This window comes from Haemaphysalis longicornis, unplaced genomic scaffold (genome assembly GCF_048455015.1).
Source record: "Haemaphysalis longicornis isolate Haplotype H1 unplaced genomic scaffold, Haemaphysalis longicornis Haplotype H1 scaffold_1, whole genome shotgun sequence".
Classification (NCBI taxonomy): domain Eukaryota; kingdom Metazoa; phylum Arthropoda; class Arachnida; order Ixodida; family Ixodidae; genus Haemaphysalis; species Haemaphysalis longicornis.
Window position 1 is genome coordinate 300,228,940 of NW_027526203.1, and position 16,233 is coordinate 300,245,172.

Here is a 16,233-nt window from a genome sequence, read left to right on the forward strand (position 1 = left end):
TCATGCAGAGACAACTCGAAGCGGTTCCTTGTCCGGGACAGCTCTGTACTTTGGGCTGTGAGCTGAGCACGGCTTTTTTAAATGCAACAGCGCCGCAGTTGACAAAGTAGGAAAGAAATGGTTATCGATAGGAAATGAATGGTTATAGATCCTAAGGGTGCGTTCCAATGTACCGTTTAGACAGCTTCGTTGCCGTCTTCGCGGACAGTGCGCCATGTTAAGCCCCGTTCTAATTCGAAAGAAGCAGTCAACGAAGACTGCTTCGAGGAGACGGCATCGAAGTCAGCAATGATGCAGGCTACCTTCCTGTCTAAACTAATAAGTGACGCCAGCGCCACCTTTTCGTGTATTAATGTTAAAACAAAAGCCCTTGTTCCTTTATATAAATACTTAGTATAATTTACTAGTGATGAAAATGACTTTGTATAATTTTTAAATTCGATAACTTTTGTAATAACAACGGTAATATTACTTACAAAACTTGCGGCTTGCGCAACTCAACATGTCTGCTACGACGCTGTCGTCTGGGCTGGTGTTGCGTTTGCGACCGCGACGCCGTTCCAATTTCATTCCTTTAGACGTCTAGTTAGACAGCTTCGTAGACTATCTACCAAGCTGTCCGCGAATTGGAACGCAGCCTTAGACGTCACTTCCCTCTAAAGCCTATAGCACTCTTGACTCAGAAGCGCTACACACGGGAGTGCCACGTAGCCTAAAAAGTAGGGGCAATAAAGCGTATATTATGTAATGTTAGGCTATATAATGAGAAAATCAGCAGTGCTGAATTTTTTTGTATACCAAGCTATCCGTTATTTTTAAAACCGGAAGAAAATTGTATACTTTTCGAACTTTCAGCGTCTCTAGCAGGAGTGGTCCCCTGTTCAAGTTGGAGAACCCTTATAAAATTTATTCTGCAGATATAGGTATTAACAGCAGAGCTGTTGTAGGCCGCTCCTTGTCGTAAGTATGCTGTAGATCGTGTGTCACGCAGGCGGCCTCGCAGAACCTGGTTCCCAGACCTACCGATAGAGGGCACAGGGGTCTCGCCGACGCTTAGCCGACACAGGTTCCTCTCATTCCTTCTAGGTAAGGGAGAGGAACCCGCCGCTAACGTTTAGCTGCCATCCACTGGCGCGCGCCCGTTCACATCCGAGCCATCACAAGAGAACCACAACTCCACTTTTTCAGTAGATTTCACACTGAGTGGAACTGAGTTCATTTTTTTCGAACCGTTCAGTCCACCGGTTCAGTAAAGACATTTGGGGAGTACGATCTCGCTCTTATTTTCTCCCATAGACCAGTGTGGTACAAACGTTTCATTGTTCCTTCGGGCAGAATTTCTCTGGGATAGTAGTAGTCCGTGTTATTTCGCAGTTTGCATAGTAAGCAGCATATCTTATGGATTTTGGGTTTGCGTCCTCCTTGCTGTGAGGTCCATTTCTTAAAGATTTTTTCCTCCCCTTGCACATCTGTCTGACGTTTTTCTATGCTCTCATTGATCTGCATGACGAAATCACGTTTTTCTTGTGTATACCGTGAGAGCTTGCTTAATGTTTCATTGTAGGTAGTGAATGAGGCTCGCAAATCAGTATTTGCGGTGAGCGCGGCAACAGGCGGCGCTGCTAAGCGCTTCTCCGTGACGTCGGCATAGGGATTCTTGCATTTCTCGTCTTCTTCGCACTGGCACGCTCTCCCAGCTGTTCCTTCGGGCTCGGTTGTCTTTTAATGGTTGTGCGCACCAGATTTTGCGTGTGCGTAACTTCTTATCATAATAAAAGACTGAAAATCGCATACACTAGCTCAAGGTGTGGTTTAAAGTACAGTTTTTGATACTGCTCCAGAAGAAACATTGGCGGCGTCGGGGCATTCCTTTCGAAGCTAGTCCCGTGCGTAGCGTGAATAGCCGGAGCTAGGCGTCAGCTTGTCTATTTAGCAATATTTCGAACAAAGGGATCAGCCAGCTGCTAACATCTGGCAACAGCGAAACTTTAAGACGAAAACAAATCCTAGGCATTGGGGCTGTCGGTATTGGCAGAATCCGTGACTCCCGGTAATAGTTTGTAAGGAGATCGTAAAACAGTTTTTGCAACCTTGCCGAACGCTCGAAAGTATTGTATCACATCACTTTACGTCGTCATGGCATGAGTGTATGCCGACATGCATTCATGATCAGCATCATCACCAGCCTATCTACACCCACTCCAGGGCAAAGGCCTCTCCCATTATTCTCCAATTACCCCGGTCCTGTGCCAATGGCACCAATTTATCCCTGCCAACTTCTTGATCTCATCTGACCATTTTTTAACTTTTTGCCGCCCCCTGCCACGCTTGCCTTCTCTGAGGGTCCCCTATGTTACCCTTAATGACCAACGGTCATGCCCAGCCCCCGTCCATTTCTTCTTAATTTCTACTAATATGTCCTTAACACACATTTGGTCCCTGACCTACTCCACTCTCTTCTGGTCCCTTGATGTTACACCTATCATCTTCCGTTCCATTGCTCGCTGAGTCGTCCTCAATTTAAGTTGAACCCTCTTAGTGAGCCTCCATGTTTCTGCCCCATAGGTGACTGCCGGTAAGATTCACCTGTCATACACTGTCTTATTCAGGGACAATGGTAGGCTGCCAGTCATTATCTGAGAATGCCTGACGAATGCACTCCACCCCATTCTTATCCTTCTAATTACCTCTGCCTCATGGTTGGGATCTGGGGTCACAACTTGGCCTAAGTAGATATATTCGCTTACCACTTCCACTGCCTCGCCACCTGTCTCAAACCGGTGTGCTTTCCCGAGGTTATTGATCATTAGTTTTCTGCATATTATTTTCAGGCCCACGGTTCTACTCTGTTTGTCCAGTGCGGTAAGCATGCTTTGCAATTCGTCCCCCGAGTTAATTAGCAAGGCAACGTCATCAGCAAATCTGAAGTTACTGAGGTATTCTCCATTAATCCTTACTCCCCCCTGCTCCCATTCCAATGTTCTGAATACTTCTTGTAAACATGCTGTGAATAACATTGGAGAGATTGTATCTCCTTGTCTGACGCCCTTTCTTATAGTATTTTACTGCTCTCCTTATGGAGGATGGTGACACCTGTGGACCCATTGTAGATATTTTCTAGTATTCTTACATAATGCTCGTCAACACCCTGGTTCAGTAATACCTTAATGACTGCTGAGGTTCCGACCGAGGCAAATGCTTTTTCATAATCTATGAAGGCTATATATATAGGGTTGAGTATAATACTCAGCGCACTTCTCCATCACCTGAATGATTGTGTAGTAGGGTCCATTGTTGAATAGCCTTTACGAAACCCTGCTTGTTCTTTAGGTTGACTGAAATCTAAGATGGCAGAAATTGTTAGCGATTACCTTAAGTACCTTGTAGACGACTGACAGTGAGCTAATCGGCCTGTAATTTTGCAAGTCCTTCATGTCAACCTTCTTATGGATTAGGATGATGTTCGCGTTCTTCGAAGATTCCGGTACACTCGCGCTCATTAGGCATTGCGTGTGCAGGTTTGCCAGCTTTACTAGTACAATTTTGAGGTGTGCCGTCAAGAGGTGTGCTGTTATCTAATCTTCACCAGGTAATTTTCCCCCTTGCATTTCTTTCAAAGCCTTCCTTACTCCGGTCGTTACTGGTGGGATGTCTATCTCCTCTGAACTACTTTCTTGTTCGGCATTATCCTGTATGTCCCGGCTACTGTACAGATCCCTATAGAACTCTTCGGCCACTGTGACTATTTTATCCCTGTTTGTGATGACATTGCCTTGCTTATCTTTAAGTGCATACATCTGATTTTTCCCCATGCCAAGACGCCTCTTCCTTGCTTTCAGGCTAGCTTCGTTCTTTACAGCGTATTCGATCCTCTACATATTATACTTCCGTATGTAAGCTATCTTGCGCTTATTGATTAACTTCGAAAGCTGCGCTAGTTCTATTCTGTCAGCTGGGGAGGAGATTGTCATGCTTTGCCGTTTCCTAATTAGATCTTTCGTCTCCTGGGAAAGTTTACCAGTATCCTGTCTAGCCATCGTGCCCCCAACTTCTACTGCACATTCCGTGATGATGCGTGTAAGATTGTCGCTCGCTTGCTGTGTCGTAAACTCTGCTTCCTCGGAAAGAAGTGAATATCGGTTCTGCAGCGCGGTCCTGAATTCTTCTACTTTACGTCTTACTGTTAGCTCATTGATCGGCTTCTTTCGTACTAGCTTGTTACGGTCCCTCCTCAAACCTAGCCTAATTCGAGATCTTACCATACGGTGTGTCACTACCGCTTACAATTCTGAGCACTTCCACATCCTGCACGACGCCAGGTTCATCGCATAATATGAAGTCTATTTCGTTTTTATGCCCCCCAGGGCCCCTCCAGGTCCACTTCCGGCTCTCCCATTTGCAGAAGAAGGTATTCATGATACGCAGATTATTCGGTTCTGTGAACTCGACTAGTAGGTCCCCCTTGTTATTTCTACAGCCGAGACCATAGTTCCCAACTGCCTTGTCTCCAGCCTGCTTCTTGCCTACTCTAGCATTGAAGTCTCCCATAACTACGGTATACTGTGTTTTTACTTTACTATTGCCAATTCCACATTTTCATAGAAGCTTCCAACTAGCTGGTCTTCATGGCTCGATGTAGGCGCGTAGGCCTGTACCACCTTGAATTTGTACCTCTTATTAAGCGTAATTAAGCCGACATGCATTAATGGGTCGCAAGAAATGTAGGTTGAGTTCCAAATATCCTACAGTGTGTATAGGCGCCTGCTGGTTTTATGCCACGCTGCTAACCAGCATGGAGGCTTACTAAGCAAAACGTTAGCAATTGAGCACGTTACCAATAACGGTCGGTTAAAGCTCGGAGGCTGTGCTCGTATAGAGGGCACGGCGCCATGACCGCTTCATCCACAAAGTAATCGCGTTTTCAGCCTCGTCTGATAGTTGTAAGTGTAAACCAAATCATAGAGACTTAGGATTGCAAACCCATGTTTCATTAATGCTCTTTGGTCCCTATAAAAATTCGGTACTGAGTGTAAAAACTGAGTACGGAGAGGAGCCAGCGCTAGTCGGATTCCATCATTTCTGCAGGTGCTCCCTCCCTCCCCCCAAACACGTTTTTGCAATATCGCACACACACGCACGCACACACATACGCAAGCCCGCACACGCACGCATGCGCATGATTACGCACATACTCATGCACGCATGCTAGTCACATGCACGGTAGAAATACATTAACACTGTTCAGACGTGGAGAAATATTTACGGTACATTTCCGGCAACCATATCTTCCCAATATTTAAATAAGCGTTACAGTAAAACTGCACTCAAGAGGAGGAAAAAGAGGAGGAGGAAACTTTGGGCCTCCTTGATTATCAGTCCCGGATTCTCCACGGACTGCCCGAGTCGCGATGCGGCGCTCGAGTTTCCCATGTATTCCTATGAACCTTCCGGTCCGAAGGCACCCCTCGGACTGCCCGCGGACCACCCGGGACTGGTAAATCAAGGATGACATTTATTTAACAGTAAAACCGAGCGGCTTAGTGGACGGGATCCTCATTCCAGGATAAGAGAGCAAGAGTAATTTTCTTGAATTCATGGAACGCCATACCGAGTAGGCCAGGATTTGTTCTTTACGCCTGAAGGGGTTGAAAACATTAAAGAGCTGCTTGGACATATTCATTGGTTCGGATTTTTGTTATACTGGGAATTGGCGGTGGACTATTAATTGCGTTCGTTAGCGAGTATATCTAGCCTTCAACACCGTAATCATGTCATAACCGTTCCTGTCTAGAGTCAGTTCGTTGTGATAGCGGTGGTTAGGATGGAAATTCGGGGCACAAAAACCGCCTTCGACCACTCTGTACAACGTTTTCTGCGCCGTTTCGCAGTGGCGTAGCAGAAGCCTCTTCATTGCATTTGCATGTGAATAAACAAAGCACGGTGCGGATATGCACCTCCTTTCACGCAGCCATAACGAAAGTTGTGAAGAAGGTACAGTATGCCTTACAGCCTGACGAAAATATCCACACGAACGTTTTGAGCCTCCCAAACACCTCCAAACTTCCTAATAAGACGTTTGTGACGGCGCAGAAAAATTAATGCGTTTGGCATAGGAACAACATTCATCTGATGCAAGTCTACAACAATGAAAAAAAAATAGAGGACAGGCGTTTTATTTCCTGTTGCACAATGCGCGTCTAAGAGCTCACCCCTTGGTGTGGGGCAAACTGTCGAATCTTCATAGGAGCATCTCAAAAATACTTGATGGGAGCGTGCGCATTTTGAATGCTTATCGAGGAGCCCTGACCACTTAGCCTCGCTAATAAGCTAGAAAGGACGAGTTACACATCATCTTCTGATCGATCTTATGATTGATCTCGAGAGTTGTTCTCTCTGTCGTTGTGTGTTGCAAGCTTGTGCGGGAGACAGGTTGAAATTATTCAGAGGTGTCAGAAGCTGTCAAAGTAACTTAATTACTGGCAGTACGCTTTTTAATGCACTAAAGAATCACTGCGGGCGATTTCTGGCTCAGGCACTGGTGCCCCTCACAAACAAGCGGTGTGTAGCATACGACAGCGGCGCGAGTCTCCAAGCTGACGTCAGGAACCAGGGGGCGCCACTAAAAAATCTCACCGCCCATTCCTTTCACACTGGAAGACAGACGGTCATGTAAAACAGGCTCTGAAAGCGTACACAATGCACAAAGGAAAGCGAAATTACGAGCCCTAGCTTTTACACTAGTTTAAAAGACATGAAAGGGAGCTGGACGTGTGGCCGATTGAGTTGAACTGTTGGGATATAACTGTTAGTATAGGAATCATCAGCTCACCCGGGCGGTGGCTCAGTGGCTAAGGTGTTCTGCTGCTGAGCACGAGCACGCGGGTTCGATTCCCAGTCGCGGCAGCCGCTTTTCTGATGGAGGCGGAAAGCGAAAACGTCCGTGTGTTCGAGATTTCGGTGCACCTTAAAGATCCCCCGGCGATCAAAATTAATCCGGAGCCCTCCATTACGGCGCGTCTCACCGCCTGTGTAGCGTCGGCGCGTTAAACCGAATAATAAATATAGGAATCAGTAGCTCCCCGTAAACGTTTAAAACTGCAGGAGCAATACCGCTAGGGCCGCCAGAAAATTAGGGTTTCAGGCACTTGAGGTCTATGCGAATGTATTCATCCATAACTCTGCAACAGCAAAATCTATACAATACAGAACAGGAGTGTGAAAAGGGATGGACTTAGTGTGAAAAGGGATGGACTTCACCCTCTAAAAATACAGAGCTTAATTGCTCCGGCAACGTTTCAGAAATGTAAGTACAGTACAACAAATCTGATAACGGGCCTGTAAAACTACTTGAGGTTCGTGGTGCTCGGCTCTGTGAATTTAAAATGCCATGGGCGTTGTTACACCATCAGAGATAAAATTAAGTGAAATGAAAGTAATTGTCCTGCGTCAAGGGCCCCCCCTGAGAGGGGATACGTCAAAAAACCCTGAAAGAAAAAAAATAATAAAAGAGCAAAGAAACGCCAATTTGAACGGTGCGCCAGCAGCGCACCAATGAGCGAACGTCAGCGCCTAAACCCCTAGGCATCATGGTCAAATAAGGCAGCGCACTCTTCAGCCAATCAGAGAACGCCATGAAGGAGGCAGTGGCGGGATGACCATATATGGACACGAAAAGGCAAAAAACTGAGAGGCAAGAAACCAGGAGGCGGAAGCAGCACGTGAGCTTCAAGGAACGAGCCAAGGGGACGCGGCCAGGCCACAGACTATGCCTACCAAGCCTGGGCGGGAGCGGGCCGACTTCGCATCGGCTGCGGCATCCTAGGCGCACCACGAACCTGTGTCTTCGTGGCCCCAGCGGCAGCGGTCGGGCACCTGCGGCCAACGTCCCCGCTCCGTCGACCTTCGCTTCGACGGCCCCGAAGGGCTACGTTCGTGCCGAGACTACCTGGGACCTCCAGCTGCAGTAGGCTACGAGGGTGTAGCCACAGAGAAAACAAGTCAGGACGCGCGGAGACCACGCCGTCCAAGAAATGACCGCGTGAATCGAACGCCGGCACAGAAGCGAGACGAGGACGGCTACCACCTAGTCGCGGCCCCGCAACGGTGCGACACGGCAGCGCCGACGACCGGAGTAGGCCAGGCCGTTAGGGACATAGTCGTAGGACACAACTAGGGAGTTGTGCTGATAAAGAGATTAAGTAGGACTTAAGGTAATGAGTGTATTTTGACCAAATGTGTGGAACTTTATTGTAGAGACTGTTGGGTTTTGGTTTGGATTGTATTTTGGATAATTTAGTGAGGGGTTGAATGGTTGGCGGTTTTGTACGATGTATTTCTTGATTCATTTGCTTTAGGGTTTTTCTAAGTGTGCATTACATGGGGATTGTGTTAAACATGTCAACGGCTTTCCTGTGCCAGTCTCTCGGAGCTGGTCTAGACAACCTCACAATCTGTCACGTGACAGTGCTTCTCGGCCCTGAGAATTTAAACTGTCATGGGCGTTGTTACACCATTAGAGATAAATTAAAATTAGGTGAAATGAAAGGAGGTACGAATGTTTCAAAAACAGCACCCTCAAACCACACAGATGCGGGTTCCGAAGCGAGCTGGCATGACATCTCATGTTGTAAAAATTGAAGAGTGTGTGAATAAATTTAACCATTTTAATCGCAAGTTCGTCATGTGAATTAAAACATTACAAACGTCTGAAACTTCACTGAGGCAATACTGAAAACCTTTTCCTTTGTTTTTTGCATACAGAAAACTGTATTTTCTTGCGGGTGGCCCTTGTAGCTTTTGCGAGAAGCTTTGAAATCAAAAACGTTTTGGGCGTGCTATCTTCGCTGCTAAAAACAAACGGCATTTGCCACTAGATTACCTGTGATGCAACGTTCTTTTCCAAAACTCACTCTACGTCGGGCACATATTTTGCATAGATATCACACTTTGTGGTTTTTTTTAACGCCGATATTGATGACAGCGTTACATGATGGTTTCTTCAACCTGACATTACCTTCTCCAGATCGTCCTTGTAATCTGCATCGACTGTAATCTGCATGGGGCGGGGCTCCAATGGGGCAAAGATTATAACCCGTGAAATATTTGGATTGGATTGAAAAATACTTTATTATCAAAGATACTGAAGTAGGCGGGAGCCGATTTACGGCTCCGCCTCAACGCAGGCTGACGTCGTATCTCCTATCGCAGCTCTGTTGAGCAATAGCTCTTTTTCGGAGCCTGTGCCTTTCAAGCACGGGGAAGATCTGCTGGATGACCCACTCTTGATAGAATCGTCGAAAGAATATGTTTTATACAGCCAGGTCAACAATATGACGAGTGTTGTTCTTTAGGCTGAGGAGTGTTTTTAAGATATCCTATTAGGTTATCACAGTATGTATGTAGAATAAATGTGTACCCTGCTTTAGTTTCAGTGTTTCCAACATTCAAATTTGCGACAGGCATCCTTCTTAGCGTTGAATACATTGTCAGCAAAACCACGCTGATTTAAGGTGTCTTAATGAGTTGTTGCGTGCGGCACTCTGGGGGACCACTGCGCCTATTAAAAATTCTGGCGCGCCTGCGCATCCCTGTCGCTCCGGAAAGACATTGGGAGGGCAGCCAAGGGCGAACTGAGACAAGTGATTTAGCTGGTCGGTAAAATCACAACACGTGTGCGCCCCGGCGAAATCGGGGGGGGGGGACTGCGGGTCGCGGCTTCAGCGGTGACCTAAGGTCGGCTTCTCGGAACCGCGCGGGCGTGGCGTTGCGCGCGACTCGAGACCTCCAGGGAAGAGAGAAACGGGAGAGTCGTCTTTGGGCCGCGGAAGAGAACGGCTGTCCACGGAACGCTCGTCCGGACGACTAAAGGCTTCCGGCCTCGTTCGTTAGGATGTAGCCAAGAATAAACGTCCATTACATCGTTACCGGTCCGCATTCTGGCCTCCCTCACCACAGGGGGCTTGTTTTCTGTGCCACTGAAAGTAGGTACTCACAGAATATAGATTGTTGGTTTTTATTCAATTACTTCTTTACAAACCGCCTAAAATGATCCTTCTTGAAGGTTAAAAAAGTAAGACATGACCAAGTAGCTTAGGAATTCACTTGAACATCGGCTTAGATCTTCATCAGGGGTACTATTCATAAACTTCTCTAGATAACCAAAAATGTAGAAATAGGGTATGCAAGATAGTGCAGGATTGTCAATGGTCAATTTAAAAACATCTGTGCATACTTGTCAATGCTTAGGCGTGAGCGAAAGGTTTGAACCTCTCTAGTTGCAAAAGCGGGTACCTCTGCTATTTCAAGAGTCAGTAAACACTACTCCACCCACAAAACGTGCACGCTAATCCTTGTGAAAGTAGGCAGGGTAAGGTGGGCGCGAATTATCGAGTTGCATTCTTGATCCTTTAAAATTCACCGGCCACTTTTACTTTACTGCACGTAATATTACGTCATGTTTGTTTAGTAACCTATATGTACAACGATTTGACTCTGTGGCCTAGCCCCTTGGTAACTGGGAGCGAGGTTTACACACCAAATACAGGTTGAGAATGTACACCACAGAACTTTTGTTCTTCTGCTGCGCAGGTCGTGAAGATGCTGCTGACCGTGGTAGTTCTGTTCACGGTGTCGTGGCTGCCGTACCACGCTTACTTCATCTTCCTCTTTCATCACCCGAGCGCCGCTTACGAAGACTATATACAGCACGTTTACCTGGCCATGTATCTGCTCGCCATGGCGCACACCATGTACAACCCCATCGTGTACTACTGCATGAACAAAAGGTTGGTTTGCCTGGCTCAGAAAATATCCTTCAATGCCAAGGACGCTCGTGGGTTTTTGTGCGCAGCAATTAACCGGGCAGAAAAAAACACAAGGTTACCTATGCGCGTACACGATTGTAGTGCTAGCTGGTCGAGTGAAAGTATTTGGTGAGCCCTGAGGCAAGCGACCCCGCAGTAGTTTGGCATTAGGTGGCCAACACTGAGGGTAACGAAAGTTTAAAGCTGGGTTGGCGACTTGGTAAGGGACCGTAGTTGAGGAATTCCAGCTCAATATCATTTGATGTGTTGAAGATCTGCACAGAGAAGGAGCGACAAGAGGAGTGAAGTACAATACACAGGACAGGCACTCATTGGCTGAATTTTAGCGCTGCGTCACACGCATCCAAATTACTGAGAATTTATTGCCTACTAAAAAACAAACTGAAAATAAAAATATAGGCAGAACCAATCTCCGTTGATTCACAGTGTGATGCCATTAAATAGCATTCTTCCGGTTGTGTGACCAATTTATGTAAGGAAGCATGTTTTTCGTACGGAATGCAAGTATAAATTCACCGCGTAATCTGCCGCTACTTGTTATATTATGAGGTTTTCATTCAAAGAGTGCGACGCCCATATTTATAAACGTATGCAATAATTTGCTTCACTGGCTATTTTAAGCGTGCACTTGATGGGCAGCTTCGGAAATTTTCTGGTGTTTATAGATATGGTCAAAAAGTGTACACGTTTTTTTTTTGTCGTGCCATCATTATCCCACGAAATGGAAGTATTTTTGTGTCGTCTCGAAAGTGAAATCTGAAGTTGAGCGCGTTTACAGCTTCACCAGGCGGCAGGTGCGTGGATTTATACTGGTCACCATGTTGTATACCTTACGTCACGCTGTAACGCCATGCCGCGCATTGCCTGCCAGCTGTGCTCTAGCTGCTGTTCGTTTAGCGTCGCGATTTTTACCTGATTTGGCCTGCGATAGGCGTTTGCCCTGAGAAGACGATAACGATAGGTAGGTAGGTAGGAATAACTTTATTGATGCCGGCAACCGACGGTTTAACGCGTCGGGACGTTGGCCAAGCGTCGCCCCGGGGTTATGCCCTACTCAGCAAAACCCCAGTTCGGCCCGTTTGTGGCGGGTCGTGAGGCTTGTGCTTTTCGAGCGCATCCCGGGCCTGCTGGACGACCCATAGTTGAGTGTCCTTGTCTTTAGACTGCACTGCACTTTGAAGTTCGGGCGGGTATGTCCAGGAGGTAGCCTCGGTCGGGAATCTGGCGCAGTCCCACATGATGTTTCATTGATCCACCAAACCCACTGCACTAACACTGCACATACCACTCGAATAGAGTTCTGGGTGAAGCACGTGTAGCACTGCCGGGGCGGGGAGTGAGCTGGTCTGTATCTGCCTTAAGATGACGGCCTCCTCCCGACTGAGTGCCGGGTGGGGAGGCGGCATTGCCCGTCTAGCTAGGCGATAACACCTGGTAGCTTCGCTATAACTGGTCATTCGGTCCTTGGTTTCAAACCACCACACGGAACGGTCACTCTCGGGGGAGCGGAGGGGAGGGTAAGCGCTCGCACCGCCGAATGGGCCGTCTCGTTGTGGTTCGGTGAGGATGCACACTCGCCCGCGTGATCCGGGAACCACTTGATACGGATGGTGCTGTTGCGGTCTTGGAGCTTGAGCTTGCCGATGATGGCGGCCACCGGCGCGCACACTCGCCCCTTGGCAAAGTTGCGCACGGCGTTCCTCGAGTCGCTGAGCACGGTGCGACACTCGGCCTCGGAGATCGCCAGAGCGATGTCCACCTCCTCGGCGTCTGTGGAATCTCTGCACCGCACGCTCGCTGCCGTTGTCTTGGTGCCGGTAGCCGCCGCAACGACCACTGCTGCAAAGCCTTCTCGTTGGTATTCTGATGGGTCTACGTACCGGGCGTGCGGGTCTTGGGCGTGTTGCTCGGTGAGGGCCTTGGCCCGCGCCTGCCGCCGTTCTTGGTTGTACTCGGGGTGCACGTTCTTCAGGATGAGGTCCACGTGGATGTGGGCCCGCGCCTCCTCGCTGATCTCGAACGGTTGCCGGCTGGGAGCTCGGAGGTTGTAACCTAGGGATGCCAGGATACTGCGGCCCGTCTTGGTGGCAGAGAGGCGCTCCATTTGCGCGGTGAGCTGCGCCTCGGCTATTTCCTCTAGGGTGTTATGGACGCCGAGCTGCAAGAGCCGAGCCGTACTTGTGGTCTGCGTTAAGCCCAGAGCCGTCTTGTAAGCCCGTCTGATCAGCGTGTTGATCTTGGTCCCGTCGGTGACGTGCCAGTTGAGGTAGGCCGCAACGTATGCGATGTGACTGATAACGAAGTGACTGGACGAGGCGAAAGAGGATGTCTTCACATATGCCCGCCCGTCGCGTCGAGACTCGGTGTATCAGCCAGATGGAGTCCATGTGCTAAGCTTGTTTATGGCCTCGTCGTTGCGGCCGCTCTTGTTTAGCAGCAGGCCCAGGACCCTGATTTTGGAAACTTCGGGAATGTGTTGCCCCGATGCAGTCACGATCTTGATGTGATCACACTCTCGAGGAGGAGCGCGTTTCCGTCCCGGTCGTAGCGGTGTGAAGACGAACAGCTCAGATTACCTTGAAGGCACCGGCCTAGTGTGCTCGCCCGCCAAATACCATAACGATATTTGCTGCGTGATGGGTAGGCATTTGGGGCTGCGCTATGGCTGCACAAATATTTCGTAATGGATGGCGGATGTAGGCTATAGCGGCAGGCCCGTGTGCGGGAAAGAGATCCAGTTTCCGATGGGCGTAAATTGTATTGACACGGCGGAGAAATCTGCCGCTAGGCTCTAGTAGTGCGCACCACGTGACCTCTGTGTCACTGTTTCCTGAATGCTTTACAGTGTAACGGCATGCAGATCCGATCGGAGGTTGTAGGGTTTGTTACGCATGACGCTCGTCTGGCAACTGCCAGCGACTCAAGTTCAAGACAATCTTCACTGATTTCCTTTGATGGTGGTTTTTATAGTTCTCGTTTAATTTTATTTTAATTATTATTTCTAACCCCGCTGTATCAGTAAAATAGCGTCGACCCTCAAGAAAAAGCACGGCGCTCATCACTGCCATCGTCATGATCAGCCATCCAAGGTGTTACCCAGAAAAATCACCGCTTTCACTCGTCCTGGAAGTCTTCGTCACCCGTTTATATTTATCGTGCACCGTGCTGAGCGTTTTCGTGACTGCACGTAAACGCGCTGCGCACACGATAGGCACCCTCAGGGAGCTGTGGGCACAACCCGCGCACGGTCGCGTTGCGTACCTCCGCGGTCTGCGTACCATGCCCTTCGCGATAACACCGGTGCCGCGCCGCGGGAATCTGATCGCGGAAGCCATGGCGGCGCCAGCATGGCTTCGGGTCCAAAGTCCAAGTGGCGCCGGTAGCTCCAGTGACAGACAGCTTGTTATCCCTCCCCAAAGTGGAACTTAAGGCGTAAATAAAGTTTCGCAGGTGGGAAAGGAGCTAATAATGTGGGTGCAAATCACATTATCATCTACGCCGCTCATGAAAGCGGGCATTAAATATGCACCCCTGTGGTAGGCCTAAACATCTGAAGGCTGCCCGCCGGCTGCCCGCCGGCTGCTCCGAATGCTTTGAAATCGTAGCCGTAGGCGCGCATCTCTTTTCAAGCGCAAGCAGCCAGGCCAGCCCCACTTTCGCGCACGACGTTTTCTACCCTAAGCACAAATGGCTCTTACGTTCCGCAGTGTGCGTACGGAATACACCACCACCAGCTGAACCCCTCGAGGGGCCGCGTTGCACCGACTAAATGCCACTAACCCCGCCACTCGATACACGAACGTCGACCAGTTCTCTACCAACTTAACCTACACCATCGCCGTAGATCGATCACTGCTTGCAACAGCTTTCGGCATCCAGCGTCCACACTATACCACCCCCATGACAGCCGAAAAAGGAGCCATTTTGTGAATTAAACAGCGCTGAGACGGGGCAAAGAGTAACAAACACGGGCACTGACAAACAACTGACTAACCACGGAGCCGTTGGGTGGCCTTTATTAGCCTAGTTTCACCACCTTACGGAAGCTCCACCGTTTGCCAATGGGAACCCCGTGGAAGTTAAGGGCCACCCTAGAGGGCCAGCTCTAACAGACTCCGTAACTCGACATTCGCGCTCCCCAGATGCAGGGTTACAGCGGTATGCCAGCAACCCCCCCTCCCGCAGGCGCACTACTGCCACCGGCCTGTTCCTCGATCTTATTCGAGACTTGATGAGACACCGGGTGTGTATACCTTTGAGGTGCACACCCGGTGTCGTCTACGTATACACCCGGTGTATACAGTAACGTACCTTCGAGGTAGGTTACTATGTAACATTGACACCCCGTCTTCCGTGACACTGGATTACAAGGGGGCGCTACTCTCCTGAGATGTTAAGTCGACCTGGTTACTCACGCCTCCGCCTGTGAAACTAGGGAGTCATAGAGAGTCATAGTTACTCCCGTGATCTGTTTTCACGCGTGCCCCTATGCGCAGACAGAGAACCATGCTCGTTTCGTTCCCCTTCGCCTAGCCTTTTTTTCCAAAAATAAACAGCCGTTATTCAGCGCCCGTGTTTGTTACTCTTCACTTTGTCCCACCTTAGCGCTGTTAAATTCATGCAATGAGCCAACTAGCCCAACTACAAATCCTCTTGACACCATTGCACTAGAACCTATATACTACAGCCCAAGACTACATAACTGACTCGCGAGAATCCTACCACCAATATATTCAGGGCCGTATAGCTCCAACAGGCCTCCGTATTCTTCAAGGTCCACACAAGGGGGTATTTACTTCAATTTGGGCACTTGGCCACACTGATCACCCCGGAAACGATCCGGCGCATACCGCTGCCTGCGAGACACGCCAGGCTGTGCCTGACCGCCAACCTCCGCGCGCAGACACCCCTGTCACCGCCCTATCTTCGCTCCCACTGCCACCTCAGCCGATGAAAATACCCTCACCTTCACCTTACTCTGCATGAACTGCTACCATGCAAAGGCTACAAACTAGCTCATACCCTCCTTAACAATGTCTACTCTACCGAATGCCCCATGACGTGCCTATTGCCGATCCCCTGGCACCCCATACCACCGGTTATAGGAATGTCAGCAATCCCCGTATTTATCATCCATCCACAACGTATACGGGCATTGGGGGGAGCGGCTGCCCAGCTCAGGTATTGCGAACGATGTCGTCTCTAGAGCCCGGGCAGCCAGCCAGGGCCAATGCATCCAGAATACGCCCGCCACTCACCTCCGCCCGCCCCCCCCCCCCCCCCTTCCCACACCCGGGTTGGTGTCCGTGCCATCTAGCGCGAAACCTGCACATTTCGCTTAAATGCTTATTTACGTTCTCTCTATCTCTCGGGCAGGAAGCAAGAACAATTTGTAGAAATGGAAACTGAG

At 49.1% G+C, this 16,233-nt stretch overlaps 1 protein-coding gene across 1 annotated transcript in view; it reads left to right on the forward strand.

Annotated features, from left to right (window-relative positions):
* Window positions 1-16,233, forward strand: part of LOC144159260 (tachykinin-like peptides receptor 86C) — a 165,117-nt gene that overhangs the window by 141,815 nt on the left and 7,069 nt on the right. The window contains exon 4 of the mRNA XM_077690641.1: window positions 10,588-10,784. Coding sequence (XP_077546767.1) covers window positions 10,588-10,784 — 197 coding nt within the window. The remainder of the gene's footprint in view (window positions 1-10,587; window positions 10,785-16,233) is intronic.